Source organism: Elaeis guineensis, chromosome 5, assembly GCF_000442705.2.
Source record: "Elaeis guineensis isolate ETL-2024a chromosome 5, EG11, whole genome shotgun sequence".
Taxonomy (NCBI): Eukaryota; Viridiplantae; Streptophyta; class Magnoliopsida; order Arecales; family Arecaceae; genus Elaeis; species Elaeis guineensis.
Window position 1 is genome coordinate 1,123,887 of NC_025997.2, and position 26,195 is coordinate 1,150,081.

At 37.7% G+C, this 26,195-nt stretch overlaps 1 protein-coding gene, 1 long non-coding RNA gene and 2 pseudogenes across 6 annotated transcripts in view; 2 read left to right on the top strand and 2 right to left on the bottom strand.

Moving 5' to 3' along the window:
- Positions 1-1,910: 1,910 nt before the first annotated feature.
- LOC105032616 (uncharacterized) lies at positions 1,911-10,008 on the bottom strand. Of its 3 annotated transcripts, none has more exons than XM_073257089.1 (4): positions 9,104-10,008; positions 8,244-8,393; positions 3,310-4,845; positions 1,911-3,192 (listed from the first exon to the last, which is right to left on the bottom strand). In XM_073257089.1, exons 1-3 carry the CDS (start codon positions 9,454-9,456, stop codon positions 4,836-4,838), a joined length of 513 nt encoding a protein of 170 aa, XP_073113190.1. In that variant the 5' UTR covers positions 9,457-10,008; the 3' UTR covers positions 1,911-3,192; positions 3,310-4,835. The 3 variants fall into 3 exon arrangements, with proteins under 3 accessions (XP_073113190.1, XP_073113191.1, XP_073113189.1); XM_073257090.1 differs by having other exon boundaries at positions 3,310-7,602; positions 9,104-10,007; XM_073257088.1 differs by lacking the exon at positions 3,310-4,845 and having other exon boundaries at positions 9,104-9,998.
- A 1,326-nt stretch (positions 10,009-11,334) lies between these two features.
- Positions 11,335-26,195, top strand: part of LOC114912827 (uncharacterized) — a 59,826-nt gene continuing 44,965 nt past the window's right edge. The window contains exons 1-5 of one of the 3 annotated variants that reach the window (XR_012141211.1): positions 11,335-12,496; positions 12,598-12,655; positions 21,271-21,373; positions 21,874-21,929; positions 22,077-22,276. This is a non-coding gene — a long non-coding RNA (uncharacterized lncRNA). Of the gene's footprint in view, positions 12,497-12,597; positions 12,656-21,270; positions 21,630-21,873; positions 21,930-22,076; positions 22,277-26,195 lie in introns of those variants that run through there. The other 2 variants (XR_012141210.1, XR_003798750.2) reach the window with 2 other exon arrangements.
- LOC140858210 (G-type lectin S-receptor-like serine/threonine-protein kinase SD2-5) lies at positions 14,165-15,183 on the top strand (annotated as a pseudogene).
- LOC140857740 (G-type lectin S-receptor-like serine/threonine-protein kinase SD2-5) lies at positions 18,670-20,567 on the bottom strand (annotated as a pseudogene).

Genomic DNA, 26,195 nt, shown 5'->3' on the forward strand with positions numbered 1-26,195 from the left:
CATCCTCAATCATCAACTCTTGATCATTTTTTTCCCGTTGGGCAACGCAAAGACAAAAAAATTCTGATAACGCCACGTGACTTTATTGCTTATTGGAAAATATGCATTGCATGAAATGGACTTCTTCATTCTCTGGAAGCAATCAGAATACTAACTCCAATACCAATTTGCTTTAGGTGGTTGCTGCCATGTCTGTCTATCATTTTGATGCCTGTACTTTTTTTGAACGGGCGAGTCTGGGTAAGCTGTTCAAATCAGTTATCTGGGATTTTTGCTCTGATCTGCTGGTGCTTTGGATCCTTGAGTTTGCACTATACAGTTCACCCAGTCCATTTCGGAACGGGTGAAAGATTATTACAGAACCAGATTTGACTTGTTGGGGTGGGGTGTGTGTTTCACTATCAAAGGTGGGCATCAAACAGTTTGACACATGACATGCGTCTTCTAGGCAACATGGAGGACCTATCTTGAATTCCATTGTTTTTGCTAAATTTTCTTCTCTTCCTGCTGCTGCTGTTGCTTTTTACTTTTCATGTCACGGGCTATCACATTCTCTCTCCATTAAGACCTTAGGATTATGCTTAGGGTCCAAATCTAATCAAATAGAATCACCTGAGATCAGCTCTTAGTCAGTTCCAAAATAACTTGTGTTGGTATGTCCCTTGGTCCATATAGGCGATGGATCTAGTTTGGTTTGATATTATTTATAATAATTTATTATTTTTTATATTATTAAGGTAAAATACCATCATTTTCATGCATTATACAATTATATTTAGAATTTCCACCAACTTTGAGATCTTCATTCTACCAGAGCCATTCATTCAGAACTATTAACAAGCATTCAAGATCAAATCATGAGTACTTACAATCATGACTAGGCCAAACAAGAAGCATTTGCATTCAAGACCATTCATTGTTATAATATGAACACATAATATACATATGTTGAGAGTTTGCATAGATATGTTCACGTAGATTATGTGCCGAAGAGATCTTATGTTCTTATAGAAGATCAAAGAATTCAAATAATATTTTTAGGTTAGATTTTTTAAATAAGGTCATGAGTTGTTGTTACAAAATACATGATGGATGTATAATTTGTTTTATCATTTTTTTTTTCTAGTAGAGACAAGTTCATTAATATATAAGTCTTAGTACAATCCGAAAAAGTCTTCTCTGCTGCTAACATATAACAAAAAGGCAATGAGAAGACAAAGCCACAGAAGTAGGAAAAAAAGATACAATGCCTGAAGAAATAGATACAAATTAGTAACAAGTGACAGATGATTACACCACAGTAGTTGAAGATGCAAACTATCAAATACTATAGGATAAGTAGTAGGAAATTTTAAGGAATAGACAAGCTGGACTTTAGAACGAAAAGAAGAGCCATACAGCAAGAAGTACTGGAGAGAGATGCTGCGAAATAGTGGAACAAAATGTTGGACAACTTGTTGACAAGTAAATATTGTCCCTGACATTTGAGAGTAATACTATAAAGGCCAACGAATAATGAAGTACCATCAGATCCATTTTTAGAGATATTAATTTTTCAATTTGATGGGTATCCAATTCGGTCTGATTTGAATCGATTAAGAGGAGCAAGTATGGATTCTGATAATAACATGCCCCATCCCATGTCCTGTCATATGTAAACCCATTTATATATATATATATACACACACACATCCACCATAAAATCTAGTCATCTTCAACTTCCCATCTGGTTGTATATATACACACATCCAACATAAAGTCTAGCCATCTTCAACTTTTCATCTGGTTGTTCTTTAGACTGCTCCAAATCTCTCATGTGATTGAGACTATCTTTATTTTGTATTCAACTACTTCCATAGAACTGGTAATTTAATTTAATCTATCGGATATCTGATCTCATTCAATCAGAATGGGATAAATTTTATCGGATCTAATTAAAAAAAATTTCAAAATACATTTGGAGAAGATTCGGTATATCCTGCCCCAACCCGACCCTACACACACGTATATCGTACGAGGGAACCCTCAGACCCTAGCTTTACCCAAAAAAAAAAAAGAAAAAAAAAGAAAAAAAAAAAGGAAGAACCCAAACCCTAGCCGTTTTTCATTTTTTCTCCTCTCCCGCTCTTCCCCCACCGCCGCCGCCGCCGCTCCTCCCCCTTCGCGGCCTCAACCCCAACGATGGACGACCCCTCCCCCAATCGAACGCTCCCTCCTCTTCCGCTCATAGACCTCTCCCTCCTCTGCGGCGTCCTCCGCCAAGACCCCGACACCGCCGCTGCCTTCTCCGCCAGTCTCACCGAGCCTCCCCCCTCCCTCTCTCCCTCCGACGACCCCGCTGCTCCACGCCGGTGTGCCTTGCCCAGCCTCGAACCCGATGGAGACTCCTGAGGATGGAAGAAACAGAGGAAAATGGCCATGGGGGAACCTTAGCCATTCGATTCGGCGGCTGCAAGCCTCCTCCCAACCGATGGAGACTCCTGAGAATAGAAGAAACAGAAGAAACAGAGGAAAAGGATCGGGGGGCCCGAGCCCTTCGATTCGGCCGCTTCAACCGTCCCATCCGGCATCCGATCGAGACTCCTGAGGATGGAAGAAAACACAGACAAAAATCGGGGGAAAATTAAAGAAAGACCAAAAAAGCTAAAAGGTAAGACCTTCCCCCCTTCATTATTTTTCCTTTTCACTTCTTTTTCTTTTCATTTCGTTCACTGTTTCGGAGATGCATCTGAGAGAGATCGGAGGGGTAAACGTTCCGGTTGGGTTTTTGTCTCAAGGAGTTGTGGCGGTGTGAGTTGGCCCCTTGAGGTTTTGAGAGCTTAATCTTGGTGGAAGCATGATATTTTGTAGGGTTTGTGGATGGAGCAGCGGGCGATGATGGAGATGGGGGACGAAATGAGAGACCGAGTAGACGAGAGATTTCGGGTATGCCCACACGTCCCGCCCTTGGAGCCCGATACGTGTATGGCTTTTTTTTCTGATGGGGCAGGTATGGATATCGATCGACCCGATCAATATCCGACCCCTGGCTCCAAGCCTCCCATGCGATCGAGACTCCTGATCCCATATTCGGCCGATGGAAAACTAGGAGGAAAATCAGGGAAAAAACCTTCTTATTCGGAATTTGCCGCTCCAAGCCTTCCACCGAACCTTCATATTCCGCCGCTCCAAGCCTCCCGCCCGATTAAGACTCTTGAGGATGGAAAAAAAACAGAGGAAAAATCAGGGGAAATCCTAGGCAAAATCCACACAAACTAAGGAAAGACGGAATAATTTAAAAGCTAAGATTTTTTTCCCCTCGTTTTTTACCTTTTCGCTTATCTTCTCTTTATTTCATTCTCTTTTTTCGAGAGTTGTGGGAGATTTTTCTATTTTTGCTTTCTTTTCTTTTCGTTTCATTCCTTTTTGAGAGATTTATGGGGAAAGAGAGCAGTGGGAGCCGGTCTCTTAGGTTTTGAGAGCTTGATCTGCCATGATTTTTGTAGGGTTTGAGGATTTTGTTAAGATCGGATCCAATCTGGCCGGACAAAGTAGGTATGCCTGACCCGACCTAATTTGTGTCTTTTATTTTATCTGACCCGATCAAACTTGAGACGGGTATGGGGTGGATAAGGATATAGGTTTTTGTATTGTGGGGCGCGCATGGATGCCGGTGGAGTCAACCTAAACCCGACCTGTTGCCACCCTTACCAGTTCTAGTCTTCTAGATCCAATGCAAGATTTGTACCATAACCAAATAAATAGTTAGAAGTAGAGCCCAAGATCAACAAAGTGAAGGTATATAGGAGCCAAATGCTACTCGTGCAATGTATGAGAATTAGCCTCAGGATAACTGAAAATGAAGATTAGTTGTTGTCATCCAATGTAAAGCAGTAGTATTTTGAGGTCCAAATTAATCAGTAGTTTGCAGCACTACTAAGGAAAGCTGATGCAAATTGCCCAACGCATACCCTACTTTGCATAACAATCTGAAGGAGCAGCTCAAATTATAAAGATAAATGATAGAGCAATAAAGACTCTGATGTTTGGCTTTGAATAAACCATAAAAGAAGATTGTAGTATTAATAGAGATAACAGAGAATAGAGTTTTAACAGGCCGACATAGAGTACCAACAGTGGGAGCCATATTGTGCAGCAAGTAGCATAGTATAAAAAAATGCAGAGGGTAGTGTGCCATAAGACTTTGAAACCATCCAATTAGTGAGCTGCACCAAAGAACATGATAATGTAGAAAAAACACTATATTAGCTAGATTTCATTTATGACTTCGTCAATGTGTATAAGATCATGCTGCAATATCGTAGCAAATTGAGGAGGCAACGTACCCCCCAAGGAGAAAGAATAGTTGCCTAAAAGAGCTTGTTTAGAAAGCCAATCAACAGCTTGGTTCTGCTCACGATAAATGTAAGAAATAGTGCCAGTAGGAAATTGATTTATAATATTTAATATATCCCAAAAAATGGGAAGATAATCCATCTTACAAGAGGATTTATGTCTAAGCCATTGAATTACTATAAGAGAGTCATCTTGAACATATAAATCATTATTCCCAAATTTCTGAATAATAGTTTTGAGCCCATACCAAGCTGCCAAGACCTCTGCATAAGGTACCGAGCAGGGAGAAAGGCTAATACCTTTAGCCAAAACAAGAGTTTTACAAGCATCATGGATAATAAAGGCAATCCCAGTAGCTTGAGATTGAATTGCAGCATCAAAGTTTAGCATTAACCACCCAAATGATGGAGGCAGCCAGATTAAAAAAATTAGGAGAGGAAATGTGCCATGGCACATGAGAGCTGCCCCAAGGCTTTGACTAGGGGTTAGATAAAAAAGCTTCATTGGTACCTTGCATATAGGAAGACAATTGTCTAAGCAAATGCAAATGGGAAGCAAATTAATGCTGAAAAATTCTACCATTGCGACTATTTCAGATTAACCATGCCATATTACTCATGATTGCTTTCAATCTGTTCTCTATCCGAGTACTAGCTAATAAATCAACCAGTGCTGGCAAAGGAGGAGGAAGGGAATTAAGCTTAGAAATCATGACTAGGGAGGTCCAATATTGCTTAGCAAATGGACAAGTCACTATAGCATGTTCCAAGTCTTCAATAGTATCAGCACAGAGGTCACAATGAGTAGAAGTGTTGGGAATTATGCCTCTTTGATGCAAGGATAATTTGCAAGGCAAACAATTCCACACAAGCTTCTATAGGAAACATTTGACCCTCAAAGACAGATGAAGAGTCCAAATCCAATTGCACTGAGGTGTATGAGACTCCATATCCAAAGCAGGAAGGACATATGCAATGTTGGATCTTGGGACATTAGGAGCATATGAATTAAACCAACAAAGTCTATCGGGCCACTAATTCAAAGGAACAGGAATCTTAATGATAGCATGAATTAAATCATCATTAAAACATGAATTAAGAGCTTGTAAATTCCATTGCCTATTAGCAGTAATAAAATCAGCAGTAATAAAATCAGCAACATTAAAAGAAGTCAGGTCAATATTTGAATTGATAAAGGTAGGCATCATGGATAGAGGCACATTAAAAATCCAAGGATCAGAATAGACATTGGCAGAAGTGCTAGAACCAATCATCCAAATTAAAAAATTTTGCAACTGGATATCAAAGGCACTTATTTTGTTCCAAATAATAGATACCTATTCTAAGGGCCTGTAAATTTATATTTTGCTTGAACCAGCTGAGCCCACAAGGTGGAGGGGCGCAAAATAAGATTTATAGCTACTTTATCTATTAAAGCCAATTGCCTATTTCTCAAGGTCTGCAATCCAAGGCCATCACAATCTTTGGCGTACAGATTTTGGACCAAGCTAGCATATGAAGACCTTTTTGAGTTGAAGGATGACTCCATAAGAAGGCTCGGAACTTTTTCTCTATACAGTTAAGAATTGAAACAGGCAAGTGGATAGAATACATGGTATAAAGAGGAACTGAAGTAAGAATTGATTGCACAAGGGTTGCTCTTCCAGCAAATGAGAGATTCATTCACTCCCACCCTTTTATTTTATTATCCAGCTTTGCCATAAGATGATTAGTTAGATGGAGCTAAACAAGTAGCAGATAAAAGAGTAACCAATAATCTCAGACACCTCGTTTAATTGGAATTTGTAGAATATGCAGAATCTGCTACTTAGCAGAAGAGGCAATATTAGGACCAAAGATGATATGGGACTTGGAATAGTTAATAGCTTATCCAATAGTATCACAATAAGCTTCAGGAATAGATTTCAACATTAAAGCATCACGAATAGTAACACGAGCAGCCAAAAGACAATCATCAGCATAAAGGATATGGGAGATAACTAGGCCCTGTGGATTAGTTTGGTAAGCTCAGAGAAGTTTCGGTTGAATAGCAACATGAAGGTAAGTAGTAAGTAATTCAGAACCAAGAATAAATATGGGGATAAAGGGCATCCTTGACGTAATCTACAAGAAATTGGAAACCAATCCGAGAGAGATCCATTTATAAGCAAAGCAAAGTGAGGGTGAGAAATACAAGGATGAAATCAGTAAATGAACTTATCATTAAAATTAAAAGCATGGAGAAGCTGAGATAGATAACTCCACTGAAATCTATCAAAAGCTTTTTGCATGTCAATTTTCCAAAGCACGAGGCTACGAGATGGAGGGGCTTTCTGAAGAGAATGCATTAACTCCTGAGCGACCAAGATATTTTCGACGATGTTCCTTCTTGATATAAAGGCAGCTTGGAAGGAGGATATCAAATTAGGCAAAATCTTTGACATTCGATTGGCCAGAATTTTTGTAGCAATTTTGTAGATGGTGTTAGTAAGACTTATAGGTCGGGAATGATGAGCTAATGATGGGTTGGAAACTTTCGGAACAAGTGCTATATATGTTTGCTTCCATGAGGTTGGCATTGTAGAAGTTTCAAAGAAGAATTTGATTGCAGCAATGACATCCAATTTGATTGTCCCAAAAAGCTTGAAAGAAAAAGGGTTGGAAACCATCTGGAACCGATGATTTATTCAGATGAAAAGAAAAAACAGCTGCCTCAATTTCTGATTGAGTAATATCAGTGATTAGATCCTCACTAGTGGCACTAGATAAAGTATGAGGCAGCTGAGGAATATAAGCACAATGAGGCTGCCAATTAAGATCCCATCTAGATTTAAAATGTTGGACAAGAAGATCACGAATACCTTGTTCAGAATTAACAATAGTTTCAAAATCAGATTGTAACTGGGAAATCCGGTTACAGTTGCACCTTAACAAAGTAGATCTATGGAAGAATCAAGTGTTTGTGTCACCCTCTTTAAGCCACAAAATACAGAACTTGTAGAAGTAATTGAAAGTAGAAGAAGGCAATGATCCGAAGCAAATCTTGTCAAGTGAGCAATTTGAGATTTTGGACGGATATCAAACCAACCCTTCGAGGCAAATACCGGATCTAGTCTTTCCCACACTCTGGCCAAACCAAGTCTATTATTGCACCAAGTGTATTTAGGGTCATAAAAGCCAAGATGCATCAACCTAGTATTCCAAATAATGGTCTTGAACTCTCTAACATCTCTGTTAACTTTAAAAGGCTTACCTCGCTGTTTGTCATCTGCAGATAAGATAACATTAAAATCATCAATCAAGAGTAAAGGGACTTAACTTTGAAGGACTTAGAGACAAGATCCCAAACAATACGTGTTTGGAGTCCACAAGTGCTAGCATAAACAATTGCAAGAAACCAAGTTTGGCCTTGATCAGGAGGGAGAAGGCCAAAGCAAACCTGATGATCTATATGAAGGAAAGTGACCTGGCCCAAGGATTTTTCCAAGCAACAATAATACCACCAGAAAGTCCAGTAGATGGCACCATATAAAGATGCCAAGAAGGACCCATAATGCGCTTAAAACGGGGTAAGGATTGCAAAGAGAGTCTAGACTCGACAAAAGCATATAACATAGGATTATGTTGTCTTATTAGTGACTTAACATTAGCAAAAAGGGGCTTAGAAGCACCCCTCTAATTCCAAAATAGCAGATTCATATTTGAGGGTCAGTAGAAAGAGAAGGATCCACTTCCTTCACCTTCCTATTTGTGATACCTAAACTTGTGAAGTAAGAGCCTTCGTAGGGGGAGGAACAGAAACAGAATCAACGGCCCTACAAGAGGTAGAAGGCTCGACTCCATCCAACAGAAGAGACAGTTGCTGACATAGATTATGCAAGTGCATTTGATGAGAAGTAGATGATGTACCTTATCTTTGCTGTGAGGGGATAGAAGAAGATGCTACAGCTGACCCCTTGTTGTGGGATGAGATAGATGTTGAATCCACTGGAGTTGAAGCAGAGCTCATAGAACCTGTTGAGACCACCCTCCAAACTTCTTGGAATTGGAACCCTATGACTTTGTAACAAGAAGAGAAGAGTCAGTCGGATGCTCAAGCAATGAAGGATCAGAGTCTTCAATAACAACCACTTCATGTTGCGGCAATTCAGAATTAGGAGATTTAATTGAGCCTTAATTTAATGTGGGAGAACACTTTTCTTTCTCTTTCTGTAAAGGACCGAGACATCCATTGGCTGACTCAGATGATCATTTTGGTTCTCAACCATCACAAGAGGGCCAAATCTAGAACCCGAAGTTGGGACAGATGAGTGATGGGCAGAAGGTGGAGGGGACCTCTATTAGGAAACCTTTTTAGGTTGAGTCCATTGAGAGTTGTGAGAAGGATTTTTAGATGGTGGGGAAGCTGATCTACGACTCCCAAGATGTTAAGACGAGGCAGAGGGAATAGGCACTCTAATTGTCCTAATCCAAAGGCCCCATAGGGGTTTAACTTCAGATGAACCTCCAGTATTTGAACAACCATACTCCTCCGTGGCTATGTCTAATCTTCCACAACAGTAACATATATCAGAAAGATCTTCATAGATGAATTCTTGTCAAATAAGGGTATCCTTCACCGCAATTTTAGTACCAAAGCAAATTGGCTTAGAGAGATCAACCTGCACGGTTACCCTGACAAATCCCATTCTAGTACTATCTTCATGATTGTATCTTTATCCCAAAATTCTAATGGAAGATCAGGAAGGAGAATCCAAATGGAAGCATACCTTAATTGGTCTCGGCTTGGTTGGAAGGATGGTCTCCAAGCTTCCATCGCTAGAAGCTGGCTAGCTAAGGACCAAGGTCCTTTGGCCAGAACCCTATCTTGGATCTCAACAGGAGGCAGGGAGAACAGCAAAAGATCTTCTGATAATGACATAACCTGGAGATCCCCTTCAATGTTCCATCGGAATTTCATCTCCTTTTGGATAAACTCTAGTGGGAACCTTTTATCAAGAAATTTCCCGATGATAGCTGATTTCCACTGAGATGAAGTGCGTTGGAGCTCACCAGCGGAGAATGAGATAACTTGAGAAAATCTTGCCTCCAACGCTTCAATATCTTCTTTTGTAGCCTGCATTTAAACCTCCTAATGCCCTGTACAACGTGGGATCAGGTTCTGGCTGCAGTAGATGACCTCAGACCATGATGCTCAGCAGCTTGCCTAGGAGGAGAGGAAGAACTCCCTCCAGATGGCTGATTTGCAGTTTTCGAAGCAGCCAAGGTCGGGTTTTGATGATCCGAAGCAGGAGCAGAAGGTTGGGACCCTTTGCTCTTATGATTCATTATCGATGAAGGAGCTTCTATACAATCACCTTTCAAATTAGTCGGATCTAGGTCCATCCGGGCCTCCTCTGACAAGCTTCGACCCTCTTTAGAGGGAAATTGAGAAATCCTACTCAACTTTCCTTTTTCAGTCGCTAGAGCTACAGTAACTTTTTCGCTCGAGCACCGCTCAATTTGCTTCACCTTTCGAGGCTCGATTGCTGCTTGTTTTGTTGTTTAGCAGCACTGGTTGCAAGGCATGTAAGATGAACTATTTCTATTTATGAAGTTGTTAGGCTTTGTTCTACCCAAAAAAAAAAAAAAAAAAGGAACTTTCTTTATCTGTCGTATGGACTCTGGCGCATCACTCTACTCCTGAGGATCTACATTTCCCATCTGCAAGGCTCCACCATGCATGCTCTATTCTTATATTCAATAAAGATACTCCGTATAGTTTAATACTTTAAAGGAGAGATGGTGAAGCGTCCAGAACTGGGAGTGTATATTTATATATTACATTATATATATAATAAATAAACTTTTAACTAGATTGGAGGATAGATAAATCATGCGCATCACACATAACAATTCAGTATGTCTTGATAGATAATACATGAATAGCTTGCACTGAGCTCTATGCATATTAAACTCAAACCCCCAAGTGCCACTTGTCGATGCTTCCCGCTTTCTTTGTTGTTTTTACTCTTCTCCATGCAACTTTAGATGCTTCCCGCTTTCTTTGTTGTTTTTACTCTTCTCCATGCAACTTTAGTTTCTTCGGTCCTCGAAAATATTTAATTCACTTAATTTAGTTCTTATTCTAAGCTAGGAAAATAAGAGAATTAGACCTGTGAAAACTGGCATGGGATTGTATTTATCAAAAATATGAATAACAAGAAAAAAATCTTCAACCATGTCGAGCGATCGTAGTATTTGTACTGCACAAACCAAGGAACCTATCTTCTCTCTCATGATACTTAAATTTTTTGCTTTGAGGCATTGCTAGCTTAATTTTGATGCTATGTTTTGGATGGATTTTTTTTTGATATAATAGGGAAGTTTTTTAGATGCTATGTTAACAGTACAACGACAAATCACAACATGACACAATGACTGATTAGCAAAATCTAGGTGAGTAAAATTTTTTATTAGTTGTGCTATTGCAGCTGGCACCCAGTTTTATCTGCAAGGTTGGTGTTAAACGGAAAGAAACTCATTTTTTGGAAATTTTTTGACTAAAATATTGTGGGCTTGTTGGAGAAATAAAAATAAATTGGCAAGGCGTATCTAAAATACTGTCTTAAAGATAGTATTTTTCTTGTTAGGATCGTAATCTGCAAATATGCAGGTGGCTACTTGGAAAACCTGCTTTCAGGATACAATGCTCCGATTCTAATCTTCTTTCTCTAAGTTTGCGTACTTAGAGAAAGATGAACCAAATTTGAACCGTTGATAGTCAAAATAGTATGATGAAAGCATAAAAATTAGAAAGAATTGATACCTTTCATATTTCTGTATTAAATTTATAGCAATCCAAGGAAAACTCTAAAGAGAGATCAAAAGAAAAAAAAATCTTTAGAATTTTAAGTTTAAAAGAATCCGATAACTATTCAAAGAATACCATCCAAATTGAAACTCCCATTTCCATCCACATGTAATCCTGCGGGCCACACACCAATGGAAAAAAAAAAATTCCGTTGGAGAAAACATCCATTCGGGATGTTTTTCAAACCAAAGAGTCGTTGCCCACTAAAACTATATCAAATTTTTTATTTTAAAGAAACGTACAACAAAATGAAAATAAGCCACCCACCTATCCTTTATAAATTTGGATTTGCTACTATTGTGACGTATTGCTATATTTCGCTGATAGAGTGTAGACTCATATTATAACTTGGCTTGATCAGTAAACTTTAGAGAACCAACGAATAGGATGTCTCCTTTGCACTAGAACGTGACGTTTCATTTAAACTAAAAACTCTAAAGGATCTGCTGCCAACAGCAGGGCCTAAAGCTGCCTCCCTTTTCCTGATACCCCAACACACGCACCCACCCCCCACCTCAGAAAAAAAAACCACTTTAGGAACTTGGCGGCCATGCGGTTGTCCTATCTGGGGGTGGCAATATATAACCCAACCCGCCAACCTGACATGAACCCGACCTAAAGTTAACGGGTTTGGATTAGACATCTTTGGGTCGGGTTGGAAATGGGTCGATCCGTTTAAGAATTAATTGAGTTCAGATCATTCTGGGTCAACCTGTCTAATCTGAAAATGATCCAGTTTTACCTATTTGTTGTCCAACCAAACCACCACACGTTATTTGAAGTATCGTTTTTAGCATGGTCTGATGAGAAAGGAAATTTGGCATTTATTGATTCATATTATATCCAGCTATGCCTATTGATTTGACGAGAAAGGAAATTTGGCATTTATAACCGCCACCCAACTGTGCCCCCGATCCCTCGTCCCCCAACCCATCGACTATCCCACCGCCTCCCCTTCCACCTTTTGGACCAACTTCTTCCTTGTCCGCAATGTCAACGGATGGCTCCATGGTTCTAGATATCCTCCGCAGCATTCCTGCCCTTTTCGACCCCTCCTTCGCTGCCGGCTTCTTTTGCAATGCCGCCTACGATACCTTCCTTTACGTCGTATTCATTGTCTACACCAACCGCGGCGTCGAGATCACCAACCCCATGATAGGATCCCCATAGACCGTGTGGTCTGCCAATTGGGACCGTCCCGTATGCGAGATCGCCATCCTCCATTTCACCGAAGATGGGAACTTGATCCTTCGAGATGCTGATAGTACCGTTGTCTGGTCCACCCACACATTAGGCCGATCCATCTTGGGTATGAACATGACATCCATAAATCTGCTGCTCTTTAATTGGAAGAATGCATCAATTTAGCAGTCATTTGATCACCCCACTGACTCGTTGGTTCTTGGTCAGATGTTGAGGGAGGGGCAGAGGCTGATAGCCAACATCTTCAACATGAATTGGATTGGAGGTCAGTTTTATCTCATAGTTCTTGTTGATGGATTGAGAGCTTTTGTTGATTCTAGTCCTCCCCAGGCTTACTATGTTAATGGATTTGTTGTGGAGGGAGTAGGGACTTTAGTCCCACATTGGTTGTTCAGTCAGGCCATATTGTCTTATAAGGCTTCGAAACCCTCCAGCCCCTTGAGAGACGTCTTTTGGCCCGCGCAACGCCGCCCCAAAGGACAACCTTGTGGGGATCCCACGGGGACACCCAAAGCAGACAATACATCCCATGCAGGTGGGGCCGTCTTACGCCCACGTGGCTATGGGTGCGTCTCAGGAGTCGGTCCGACCATATGAGCCTGGCTAACCGGACCGTAACATTGGTGATCCATGTAGGTCTCCCCCCAATAGGCAAGGTTCCCTGACTAGGGGGGCCACTGTTGTGGAGGAAGCAGGGACTTTAGTCTCATATCGGTTGTTCAATCAGACCATCTTGCCTTATAAGATTTCGAAATCCTCTCGCCCCCAGCCTTTTGAGAGGTATCTTTTGGCCCGCGCAATGCAGCCCCAAAGGACAAAGCCGTACAGGGACCCCACGGGGACGCCCAAAACGGATAATACCTCCCATGCGGGTGGGGCCGTCTTATATCTACGTGGCTAAGGGTGCGTCTCGGGAGCCAGTCTGACCTTATGAGCCTGATTGATCGGATCGTAACAGATTCAGAGGACCTGAAGCAAGGAACAAGTCTGTCTACATGACATTCACTAACAGCAGCCTTTGCATTTTTTGCCTCATTTACCGAATCAGGTGTACCGAATGAAAATATCACTTTGCCTTCAGCATCATCAATTCAGTAGATGAGGCTGGAGTCAGACGGGCATTTGAAAGTTTATGAATGGAGAACAGCATGGTGGAATGTTGTGGATGATGTTATGAATCTTTACCCTGATAATTGTGTCTATCCCATAGTGTGCAGAGAGTATGAAATTTGTTCTAATAATGGGCAGTGCAGCTGCCTTAGTGGAACTAATAGTGGTTCGAATTATTTCAAACAGATTAATGATAGGTAGCCTAATCTTGGTTGCTTCCCTATAATTCCTCTCATCGAAAGTTCTTGGCTCTCAAGGATGTGACTTATTTTTCTTCGCTGTTGGCTGTTGAATATGGTATTTATTTGCCTTCAGTTGCTAGCCTTAATCTAAAAAATGAAGAGTTGCAAGCAGGCATGCTTAAAAAATTGCTCTTGCAAAGTTATTATTTTTTAGTATGGCCAAAATACTTTCGATGGTTCTTGTTTCTTGTCATTGCAGTTGTTCTTACTGATGAACAATCAGCCTACGGTAACTCATTATAATTCAACTCTGTATCTTAAGATCCAGATTATCCCTAGAACAACCAATGGGATGCTGTGTTCTCGAGCTTCTAGAAGGTAATGGATGTTGGAGCAGTACTGGGTTCCACTATTGGAGCTTTATCTGTCGTGTTCCTTGTAGTTGGCCTTTTTGTTTTATTTATGAGAAAAAAAATTCACATATGGAAGGAGATGATCAATTTGATCAGGTACCAGGAATGCCAATTAGGTTTTCTTTTGAAGAACTAAAAGTAGCTACCGAGAACTTTTGTAAAAAGCCAGTAGGAGGTTTTGGATCTGTTTTTGAGGGAGAGTTAGGTGAGTTTAGAGTAGTGGTAAAGTGCTTGGATGACATTGATTAAGGGAAGAAATTTTTAGTAGTGGATAATTGGCAGCGTTCACTGTATTTATTTACTCAGGTTCATAGGATTTTGTGCTGAGAGATCATATAGATTTCTAGTATATGAGTACATGTGCAATGGATCATTAGATTAGTGGATCTTTTACATAAATCGAGATGTTGCTTTTGATTGGCAAACAAGACGTAGTATTATCACTCATATAGCCTAGGGACTATCTTACCTTCGTGAAGAATGTAGGCAAAGCATTGTACATTTAGATATTAAACCACAGAATATCCTTTTAGATGATAAATTCAATGCTTAGATGATAAATTCAATGCTAAGGTTTTTGATTTTGGGCTAGCTAAGATGATTGACAGATCAGAGCCATGTGATGATCAAAATGAGGGGAACACTTGGGTATTTAGCTTCTGAATGGCTAACATCAAGAATTACTGAAAAAGTGGACATCTATAGCTTAGGTATTATCATCATGAAAATTGTTTGCGAAAGAAAGAACTTGGACCATTTCCAGTTTGAAGAAAGCATTCATTTAATTAGCTTTCAAGAAAAGGTTAAAGAAGATAGATTATTAGATCTTGTTGATGGTTAGCAATGATATACAATTGCATCGTGATGAAGTTACTAAAATAATGTAACTGGAAATGTGGTCTTTTCAAATTGGTAACAATAAAAGACCTTCCATGTCAACTGTAGTGAAGGTTTTAGAAGGTGCAATGAATGTGGAAAATTGCTCAGACTATAACTTTGTCACTACAGCTCCAGTACCATCGAGCTATGTGATTCATTTGGATGTTTCACCTTCACAATTCACGTCACTTTTTTCAAGACCTAGATAAAAAATATTTTCTATTAATAGAGAAACTGTGTTCTCAGAGGTACTTCTATTTTCATCTGAGGAGCAATTTGTGTTTTATACTTTTGTGTCATTTTTTTTATAAAAATGTTGCATAATTTCTCATCGAAATCATACAAATCATATAAACCAAGTTTGGTTCCAGTATGCAACTAATCTTTTACAGTAGAAACAAAGGTTCAACTTAAGAAAAATTTGGCATCTTTGTCAATTGCATTACAACCACATGAACTGATAGTTAAAGGAGCACTTGAAAATGAACATGAAAGATGAAAGTTTTTCTAAAAGTGCATATATTTTTCTTATTAGTATTATTGCACTCTTTTATGTATTTATCAATCAAAATTCATATAAGGCATGACTTGTTATGGTTGGCAATAAATTGTTCCGCACGTCCCAGGTTAGGGATGTGAGGAGCATGCTCAAAAACATGAAGATGGTGACAGTAGGATGCTTACTAAAATCTTGAAGCATAGCTATCTTTTTTGAAGTAGAAACTTCTATCAAAATAATCATTCATGGTAAGAAAACTATTTGTAAGATGAGAACATACAAAATTTTCCTGTTTTCATAACTAGTTCTTGAAGATGTATGTATGAATAAGATCTAAAATTTGTAGTAGCTTTTCTCTTTTTATAACTGCCAGTTTGTTAGGGGTTAGTATAGTGTGTTGTGCCTTATGACAGTGAATACATATTACCTAGAATGGCAGATGGTTTGCAATTTTGTCACATATTCTTTGGTTTTGCACTTTTTATAAGTCTCTATGATATTGTTATATAACCTTAGCCAGTTCTATATCCTTTGTGTCCTTGGAGCTACTCTTTAGCCATCTTATTGTTTGGCTTGTTAAACATGCATCATATGCTTGCATCCTGCAACTTCTCTTGTCCCTCAATAAGATGAGGCCTTTGAGAAGCATACTTTGCAAATGTATCAATAAATCAGAACTTAATTTATTATTGCTCTTCCAATTCCAAATCCCCGGTCTCCATCTAAGGATTCCATCTTTGCATCTTTTCTACGAGTTTGTTGCCCAGATCTCCTGAGGATGTGCTAGTAATAGATGAGAATTCTGAGTTGGCATGAATTTCCAGCAGAAGGATGGCAATCAAAACCATGAGAAATCCAAGAGTAACGCCTTGTGTGGATTTTGCTTAGAAACATTTTGTACAAATTATTTTCAAAAAGAAGTAATTCTTTGTCCACAGCCTCTCAGTGGAGAAAAAAATGCAGCATCCAATCACATTGTACCATGTAGCGTAATTAATAATGGGGCAACATTTAATGTTGCTTAGCTTTTTTTTTTTAATTTTTTCTTAACGAAAATACCCTTTTCCTCCGTAGAACAAAAAAGAATAATTTTATTACTTCTTGATGCTATATATGACTTTCTGTGAGTATATATGACATCTTAAACAATATATGTGACTGATATCTTTATATAATATCCTATTGCCTTATATGACTTCTTATGAATATATATGACATTCTGAACAATATATATGACTTCTTGGGAATATATATGACATTCTGAATAATATATATGACTTTCTGTATTTTTATATGATATTCTATTAGTTACTATAACTAACATGAAGTAAGACCTCAGAAAGTCATAATAAACATAGAAAGTCATTTACATTATTTAGGAAGTAATATATTGTTTAGAATGTTATATATATTCACAGAAAGTCATATAAGACATTTAAAAATTATAATAACCAATGGGATATCATATAAAAACATAGAAAATAACCAACATGAAGTCTTATAAAGCATCAGAAAGTCATAATAAATACAAAAAGTCATATATATTGTTCAGAAAATCATATATATTTACAGGAAGTCACATAAGGCATTAGAAAGTTATAATGATATATATTCATAGGAAGTTATATAAGATATCCTGGATCATATATATTGTTCAAGATGTTATAAATATTCACAGGATGTCATATATATTTACAGAAAGTCATATAAGGCATCAGAAAGTCATAATAACCAACAGGATATTATATAAAGACACATGAAGTCATATATATTGTTCAAAATGTCATATATAGTCACAGAAAGTCATATAATACATCAGAAAGTAATAATACTGTTCTTTTTTATTCTACAGACGAAAAACGCATTTTCGTCAGAAAAAATTTGGGAGAAAAAGATGAGCGGCATTAAATGCTTGCTCCATTATTAATTGTGCTATGTGGCACAATGTGGTTGGACGGTGTATTTTTTCTCCGCCGGCGGCTGTGGACAAAGAATTACTCCTTTTTGGAAATAATCTGTACAAGATGTTTGTGAGCAAAATCCACACAAGATGTTACTCTTGGATTTCACATGGTTTTGGCTGCCATCCTTATGTTGGCAATTCATGCCAATTCAAAATTCTTATCTACTATTGGCACTTGTCCTCGGGAGGTCTGGGCAACAAACTCGTAGAAAAGATGTGAAGATGGAATCCTTTGATGGGGAGGAGCAAAGTTCTGATTTATCGACACATTTAGGAAAGAAGTATGTTTCTCAGAGATGTCATCTTGCTGAGGGAGAAGAGAAGCTGCCGGATGCAAGCATGTGATACATGTTTAATAAACTAAACAATAAGACGGCTGGAGAGTAGCTCTAAGAACACAAGGGATAGAGAACTAGCTGAGGTTATGTAACAATACCATAGAGACTTCTAAAAAGTGCAAAATCAAAGAATATGTGACAAAATTGCAAACTATCTGCAATTCTAGGTAACATGCGTTTGCTGTCATAAGGCACAACACACTATGCTAACCCTTAACAAACTGGTAGTTATGGAAAGGGAAAAGCTACTACAAATTTCAAATTTCTCATTCATACATATATCTTCAAGAACTAGTTATGAAAACAGGGAACTTCTGTATGTTGTTATCTTACAAATAGTTATATTTCTTACCATGAATGATTACTTTGATAGAAGTTTCTACTTCAGGAAGGATAGTTGTGTTTCAAGATTTCAACAAGCATCCTACTGTAACCTTCTTCATGTTTTAAAATTTGCTCCTCACATTCCTTACCTGGGGCATGGGAAACAATTTATTGCTAGTCATAACAAGTCGTGCCTTACATGAATTTTGGTTGATAAATAAATAAAAGAGTGCAATGATGCTATTAAGCAAAATATGTGTACTTTTAGAAAAAACTTTCATCTTTCATGTTCATTTTTTCAAGTGTTTTTTTAATTACCAGTTCATGTGGTTGTAATGCAATTGACAAAGATGCCAAATTTTGCCTTAGTTGAACCTTTGTTTCTACTGTAAGAGAAGTAGTTGCATACTGGAACTAAACTTGATTTATGTGATTTGTACGATTTTGATAAGAGATTATGTAGCATTTTGTTTTAAAAAATGACACAATAGCATAAAACACTAATTGCTGCTCACATGAAAACAGAAGTACATTTGAGAACACAGCTTCTCTGTTGATAGAAAATATTTTTTCACCTCGGTCTTGATAAAAGTGATGTGGATTGTGAAGGTGAAGCATCCAAATGAATCACATCACTCGACGCTATTAGACCTGTAGTGACAAAGTTATAGTCCAAGCTAGTTTTTACAATCATTGCGCCTTCTAAAACCTTCACTACAGTTGACATAGAAGGTCTTTTATTGCTATCAATTTGTAAACACCACATTGCCAGTTGCATTATTTTCGTAACTTTTTCACGATGCAATTGTATATCATTGCTAATGATTAACAAGTTCTAATAATCTATCTTTTTTATCCTTTTCTTGCAACAAGCTAATTAAATAAATATTTTCTTCAGGCTGCGAATTGTCCAAGTTCTTTCTTTTGCAAATAATTTCCATGACTACAACAACAAGGCTATAGATGTCCACCTTTTCAGTAATTCTTGATGTTAGCCATTCAGGAGCTAAATATCTAGGTGTTTCCCTCATTCTGGTCATCCTATGGCTCTGATTTCTGTCAGTCATCTTAGGTAGCCCAAAATCTGAAACCTTAGCATTGAATTTGTCATCTAAAAAGATATTCTGTGGCTTAATATCTAAATGTACAATTCTTTGCCTGCATTCTTTATAAAGATAAGATAGTCCCTTGGCTATACGAGTGATAATCCTACGTCTTGTTTGCCAATTGAGAGCAACATCTCGATTTCTATAGAAGAACTACTCATCTAATGATTCATTACACATGTACTCATACACTAGAAGTCTATATGATCTCTTAGCACAAAATCCTATCAACCTGACCAGATGAATATGGTGAACGCCACCAATTGTGTCCACTGCTAAAAATTCCTTCTTTCCCTGACCAGTGCCATCCAAGCACTTTACCGCTACTCTCATCTCACCCAACTCTCCCTCAAAAATAAATCCAAAGTCTCAGGGCTTTTTACTGAACTGATGATGCCGAAGCCACAGTGATATTTTCATCTATCTATCAGAGTTTTTGTTATTGCTATAAAAACTGCTGTTTAGTTATGGATCTCAAGGAAAACATGCTGTCCTTTAGTCACTACAGTCATTTCTGTTTGGGGCACCACACTGGCACAGCATCCCTATTCATGATACCCTATTGTCGAGCTTACCATGTACCTTCTTTTGAAAGTGCTGTAGTTACTAGTCTTTTTGGCTAGCTTCCAAGGCATGACAATTGATAAATTGACATTATAACAGTTTTTGACTAGAATGTCAATCTAGCCAAAATTTACTAATTTTCAAAGATTTTGCCTGTTATCAGTGCCTTGATTAATCAAAATTGACAGTTATGCAAACTTACAGAAGTCAGCATTTACATCTCCATCATCATATTATTAGTAGATAGTGGAGGTCAACAATAATCTATGTTGCATGTGTGGCAATAACCCAAGGTTCCAAGCACTATGATATTCTTTTGACATACCTCCATCTCATGGGATAATGAAGTCAATTAACACTCTACCAGAAGTAATACATGAGCTGAGCCATGTCATCAGTTATGTAAAGCATGCCTATGAATGGGAACAGTGTCAACACCACAAAATTCAACTTGAATAGACTATGAGATTGTATCCTAGATAGCTATTATTGTACTGTTTACCTAATAGAGCATGGTCATAATGCAACCCAGGGTTGATATTGCATGACATTCAATTTTGGAGAGAACACAAGGAACAGAGAGGGGCAATGCAACAAAGTTTGGTCAAACAAATAAAAAAGAAACCAGAAAACTGGCCTACATATGTAGTAATGCACTAGCAACAATTTTGACATTCAAAAGTTTCATGCTGAGAAACAAAGAAAAAGAAAAAGACAGAATAAAATAAAACATCCATGAAATCTAACCTTGGAGGGCTGAACTGATAGTACGGAAGGAGGCGTGTTCTGATATGAGCATGAGGTGTCAGAGGCTGCTGGATGGAATCAAAGAATTAAAACCATAGAACAACAAGGCTAAAAGTTTGTTAGGGAAAGAAAGTTGGTCAAGGTTTGGGCTGACAATAAGACTGAAGAAAAGACTTAAAGTAAAACAAGGGGATGAATGTGGGAAAGAAAGAGATTCAAAAGTAAATATGGAGATGAGAGAAATGAGAACAGTAGGCAAATCACTTACAATGTGGAGAAAAGAGGAAAGCCGTCACACTTTCTACCAATCTTTTTCTATGCACCACTTAGTAAGATATGGAGTGGGGATCAAAATAAAATCATAGGCAAGGAAAAAAAAAAGCTGGAAAAATGAGAAGCAGCTGGCTCTGATGGGTGCTTTATAATATAATTAGTAATCGTTAAGTTGATTTGGAGTGGTGGGGGCTGGTAAGAAATGATGCACTGATGTGGACCCTCATTAATGTAACAGTCATCCAACAATTAAGCAAATTCACCTCTCCAAAATTCCAATTAATTCTTGATTTGGAGGCTAACAAAAGTTAACTACTAGATGCTGACAACACATTTTATCTTTTATTTTTCTTATCTTTAATATAGTCTGATGATTTAAATACATCACATGCAAATTGGTAGTGTCTAAATAGTTTTATAGTTTTAAAGTTAACGTGGATGTTAGCATAAGTATTTGAATGTCTTTCATATCTTTTTTATAGGTTATAGCTGCAGCTCAAGCTGGAAGGCACAATGAGAAAAGAGAGAACTATGGCGATTCTCTGATTATTGATCCATGGGGAACAATAATAGCTCGACTTCCAGGTAAAAGCATCATCCACATGCCCCACCCCACCGTCCCCCCATCCCCCCACCGGTGCCCTCTCTCTCTCTCTTTCTTGAGTTGTACAGGTTTCATGGTTCAAAACTTCTTGGCATTTTAATCAAGAAGATCATTGCGGAAATGGCTATTGCCAAGAGCTATGTAAAATGGAATATTTCTGATCTATTTGTGCCCGCCTCCTTGTAGTTGTTTCAGCTAAAATGCTTAAATGAATAATTGCTCCAGCATGGTTTTTTTTTTTTTTAGGTAAAATGTATTATGAAAAGAATCTGGCCGGGCTCTTGTTATAGAAATATCAAGACTGTAATATATCGGTCTGCGATTTCTTTAGTACAAGAAAACTTCATTCTGATGTGGAGACTGTCACCAACACCACAGATGCATGGATATAATGATCTGTATGCCGTTTCTTTAGCATGCAGATGGACCTACATGTAAAAGATTGTGTTGTTCATGACACTAATTTGATTCCATGTTACAGATCGTTTATCAGATGGAATTGCTGTAGCTGACATTGATCTCTCAAGGATTGATTCTGTGAGAACTAGAATGCCGATCTCTGACTTAACTTACTCTTTAGTCTGTACAATTTGTTTGGATTAACTTCAAAGAATTCAAATGACGCATAAAGTTCTAATCATCTTTCTGAACCCTAAAGATGTCTATATTCTCTTCTTTTTTCAGAACCGGAGGTTCCGCAGTTGCTAGAAATCCTCATGCATTTGAAATTATTGAGACCGTTACTGCTTGGAGTGATTCATTGTGAAATTCTATAGAATATGCGGAAAATATTGTATGTTTTCATTGGTGAAGTAAAATAAAGATGCTTATTTCAAGGTACAGATGCTACTCACAACATGAAATAGGTGATACATCATAGCTTGCTATTACTCTTACAAGGGGTCGTACGTTATGGCACATTGTAAATATAATAAAATAAACATAAAGTATAGTGCTGGTTTGCAATTCTCATGCTTCATAAGCTGTAGCTGTAGCAAATTGCGCGAGAAATGACAGATTTCTTATGGCACCTTGTTCATGGTCGGTGGAGCCAACGCACCAAGTGGTGCATCTTGGTTTGTTTCCTTAATGCTCATTCATACTATATATCTATTGACATTAATTGAATTTTCCAAGGTTTTAGAAAATAGAAAAGCTGAACTAAATACATAAATTCTTTAGAAATGTAATATGCTGAATTAATCTTAACAATATATCCACTCAATCCAAACCTGTTTGACTCTAGAGCTTTTGAGATGGTTCGTGTTCAAAGGCCGCGGACGCATTTGACTGTGATTTATTGTGCACATGGTTGCAAGTTCGGTGTTTGGGGATAATTTGGTTGGATATAATGACACGGAATTGGGGAAATTTGAAAAATTTATCAATAGTTTAGAGAGAGTTCAGTTTTGGATAATAAAAAAATTAAAAAAATAATAAAATTAAAAAATGTTGGTTATTTAAAATATTGAAAAATTTATTTAGTTAATAATAATTATAGGAGATAAAAATGACAAATGATGGCAAAAAAATATCACTGCTGGCAAGTATATGAGGCATCATTAACTTGTAATATATAAAAATATTTAGCCATGAAGAATTTGTGAATAATTCGAGAATGATTGAATAGTTCTATGCTGATTAATTATTAGTGAATAATTTGGAGAGTCACGTGGTCAAGGAAGATAATTTAAGAATTTTGTCCAATAATTCAAAAAATATTTAATCATGAAGTTATCAATCGGTAATTTTGATAACTAGATTTTGTCTAGTTTGGTTGCTGGCTGGAGGCTTCGTTGGCTCCTAACTCTACAACAATGACATTAATCTAGAAATCCTTCATTGGCGACCATAATTTTGTTGTTGGTTTATATGTAAATCCTAATCCAACTTGAGCTCCCTTTTTTGGAAGTTCCCGCTTAGAACACTTGGCTTCTGACAAGAATGCACTTTACAATAAGGGTAAGTCTTGCAATTGATGCATTATTAGTAATATATGATATCATCTAGCCAAAACAGAAACCCTATGAGAAGGTACTTCAGCTGACCTTCCATCTACTTCACCACAATATCTACTGGAAATATAATAGATCTGTGAGATGGAAAAGGCCCTCAAGAAAATCTCCCTCACCGGCCGTATAGCTCTTTGGGAGAGCAACAATCAGTTCTTCTCCCCATGGAATATTGCAACTGCTTTTTGACAAGTCTTAGGGCAATAAGGACGCTTTGCACGTTGTTGTTGACCTCTGGCTTGCAGCCCTCCAAATTGGGATGCATGATTTCTGGAACTATAATGCATTGTCTAGTCTTCAGTTTGATTCTCAACGTCATCTCGCTTGTTATTATTGACGGAAGATTTTTTGGTCCAAGATGTAAGAATGTAAGCTTGTTGAATTTATGATAATCAGCATGAGAGAGAGAGAGAGTTCAACACCAGCTGGGAGAAAAAAAAAGGCACAATAAATCCTGCATTTCAAGTTTGTCGCTTCAACATCTTCCTCATGTTCATGAATCATTCTCAATTCTTGTAAATCTATAAAGATGAACTACTATATCTTTTTATATAAGAAAACGGAGGTTTCCTGCACTCATTCCAACTTGCTTTCATTTATTTCATTTTGCTACTCTGCAAAGAGCGGATTTACATTGCTCAACAGTTTGACTTTACATAATAAAGAAAAATGCTACCAACTAAATGTATATGATACATGGTATGTTAGCATATTTAGATTCATTTAACTATTGTTTACATAGCAATGCATAGCAAAACCATGTATCATCTCCAAGTTGTAAGTGGCAAAGTACACTCATCTAATTAGCAGCCAGGAGATTTCGTTGGAATGCAGTTCCAACTTGATGGTGCTGACAGAAGATGATCATCATCTGCTTTTTAACCATGTTTTAATTTATAGTGAGCTGCTTGGTGGGAGACTTTTGTATGAGACTTCGCGCTGGTGTTGGCAATCGCTCTCGCTATATTTGTTATTATTCTAGCCATCTTTGGCTTCTCGTGCCATCATGCATGGCTTTGGATCAAGCTTTGTGCCCTTTGCCTGCTTGATTGCTGCGGGGACTCCATGCATGGCTGGTGTGGGACGACTATTTGTTCCTAGTGCAAAAAGATTGATATGTAACGCTGAATGAATCGTAGGCAACTATGCTTGTGTCCTTCAAAATGGACCTTGAACATAACCAGAATGCTGCGAGCTAATTGGCCATCGTCACAGGAACTGCTTTGGAAACCCATCATTGGAAAAATTCTATGGTCACTTGGAAAATGATGGGGATGGTAAGGGTGATATAATGTCCTAGCTAGGATCTCACAAAAAGATTAGCCATTCTTTGGCTCCGTATAAATATCCAAGATCTTCTCAATACTTAATTGAAGTGGGATGAAATATATATCAGCACAGGCTATCACAAACTCTCCCCATTAAAACCTTTGGATTATGCTAAGGGTCCAAATCTAATCAATTAGAATCACCAACACTAAGATCAGCTCGTAGTTAGTTCCAAATAACTTGTGTTGGTGTATCCCTTAGTCCATGCAGGTTATGGACCAAGTTTGTTTTGATATCATTTGTAACAACCTATTATTCTCAATATTATCAAGATAAAACACCACCATTTCCATGCATTATACAATCATATTTAGAGTTTTCACCAACTTGGAAATTCTCATTCTACCAAAGCCATTCAATTCAGAACTATTAACAAGCATTTATGATCAAGATCAAATCATGAGTACTTTCAATCATGTCGATAAAATAGAAGTATTCACATTCAAGGCCAAACAAGAAGTATTTGTATCCAAAGACCATTCATTATTACAATATATACACATATTATACATATGTTGAGAGTTTGTATAGATGTGTTGACATAGATCATGCGCTGAAGAGATTTTAGGTACTTATAAAAGATTAAAAAACTCAAATAATATTTTTTGAATAGATTTGTTGGATAAAGTCAGATGTTGTTGTTACAAAATATATCAGAGTGGACTTGGTTCCATGGCTTGTGAAGTCTAGGAGGACCCATCTAGGCTTAAATGGGCATATAATGGGCAAACAAACTCAAACATCTTTTAGCTATACATTTTGGGTAAGGTCATAGGTTGTTACAAATGATATCAGTGAACTCGATCTAATGGCTTATGTGGCCTCGAGGATACTGTTGCATGGATCTTTTTGGATTCATAATAAGCTGATCATTGTATTTATGATTAGACTTGATTGGATTATGAATCCTTAGCCTCTTAAGAGTAGGGCTTAAAGAAGAGAGCATGTGGGAACCTGTTTAGGTAGGAGCTTGGTCCCATATCAGTTTATTCAAAAAATACCTCATCGTAATTGAGCTTGTTCTTTTAAAGACTTCTTAGGCTTCATACACTCTATTTAGATATCCTTCAAGCCATTGGGTTTGGTGTCCTTCGATGAGGAAAGATGCAAGCTAGCATTCTCCTAGTGCCAACTAAGAATCCATATTAGTGAACCTCCCACTCACCTGATGATGTGAAGGCTTTATGATTAGGGTCGAAACCATATTGAATATGAATTAGATACCAGTATATCCATATCCATATTTATTTTATTTGAAAAATATAGATATGGATATAAACATTAGTCGAATATAAAAGTTCATGTCCATATTTAGCTTAAATGGATACAGATACAATTTGGATAGTAGAAGTATGGATATAACACTATAGTAAAAGGGAGAATTAACCACCATTTTTTGCCGACGCTTTTAGTAAAAGGAGGAATTAACCATCATTTTTTATCGATGCTTTTTGAAAGCGTC

Excerpts from the sequence above, each read along its gene's own strand:
- LOC105032616 (XM_073257088.1), bottom strand. The coding sequence starts at position 9,456 with ATGCAGGCTACAAAAGAAGATATTGAAGCGTTGGAGGCAAGATTTTCT. Across the intron at positions 8,394-9,103 it reads CCAAGCCGAGACCAATTAAG|TCATAGGGTTCCAATTCCAA; the intron begins GTATGCTTCCAT and ends CTTGTTACAAAG. Across the intron at positions 3,193-8,243 it reads CCCCTCACAGCAAAGATAAG|AGTCTTAATCGGGCGGGAGG; the intron begins GTACATCATCTA and ends TCCATCCTCAAG.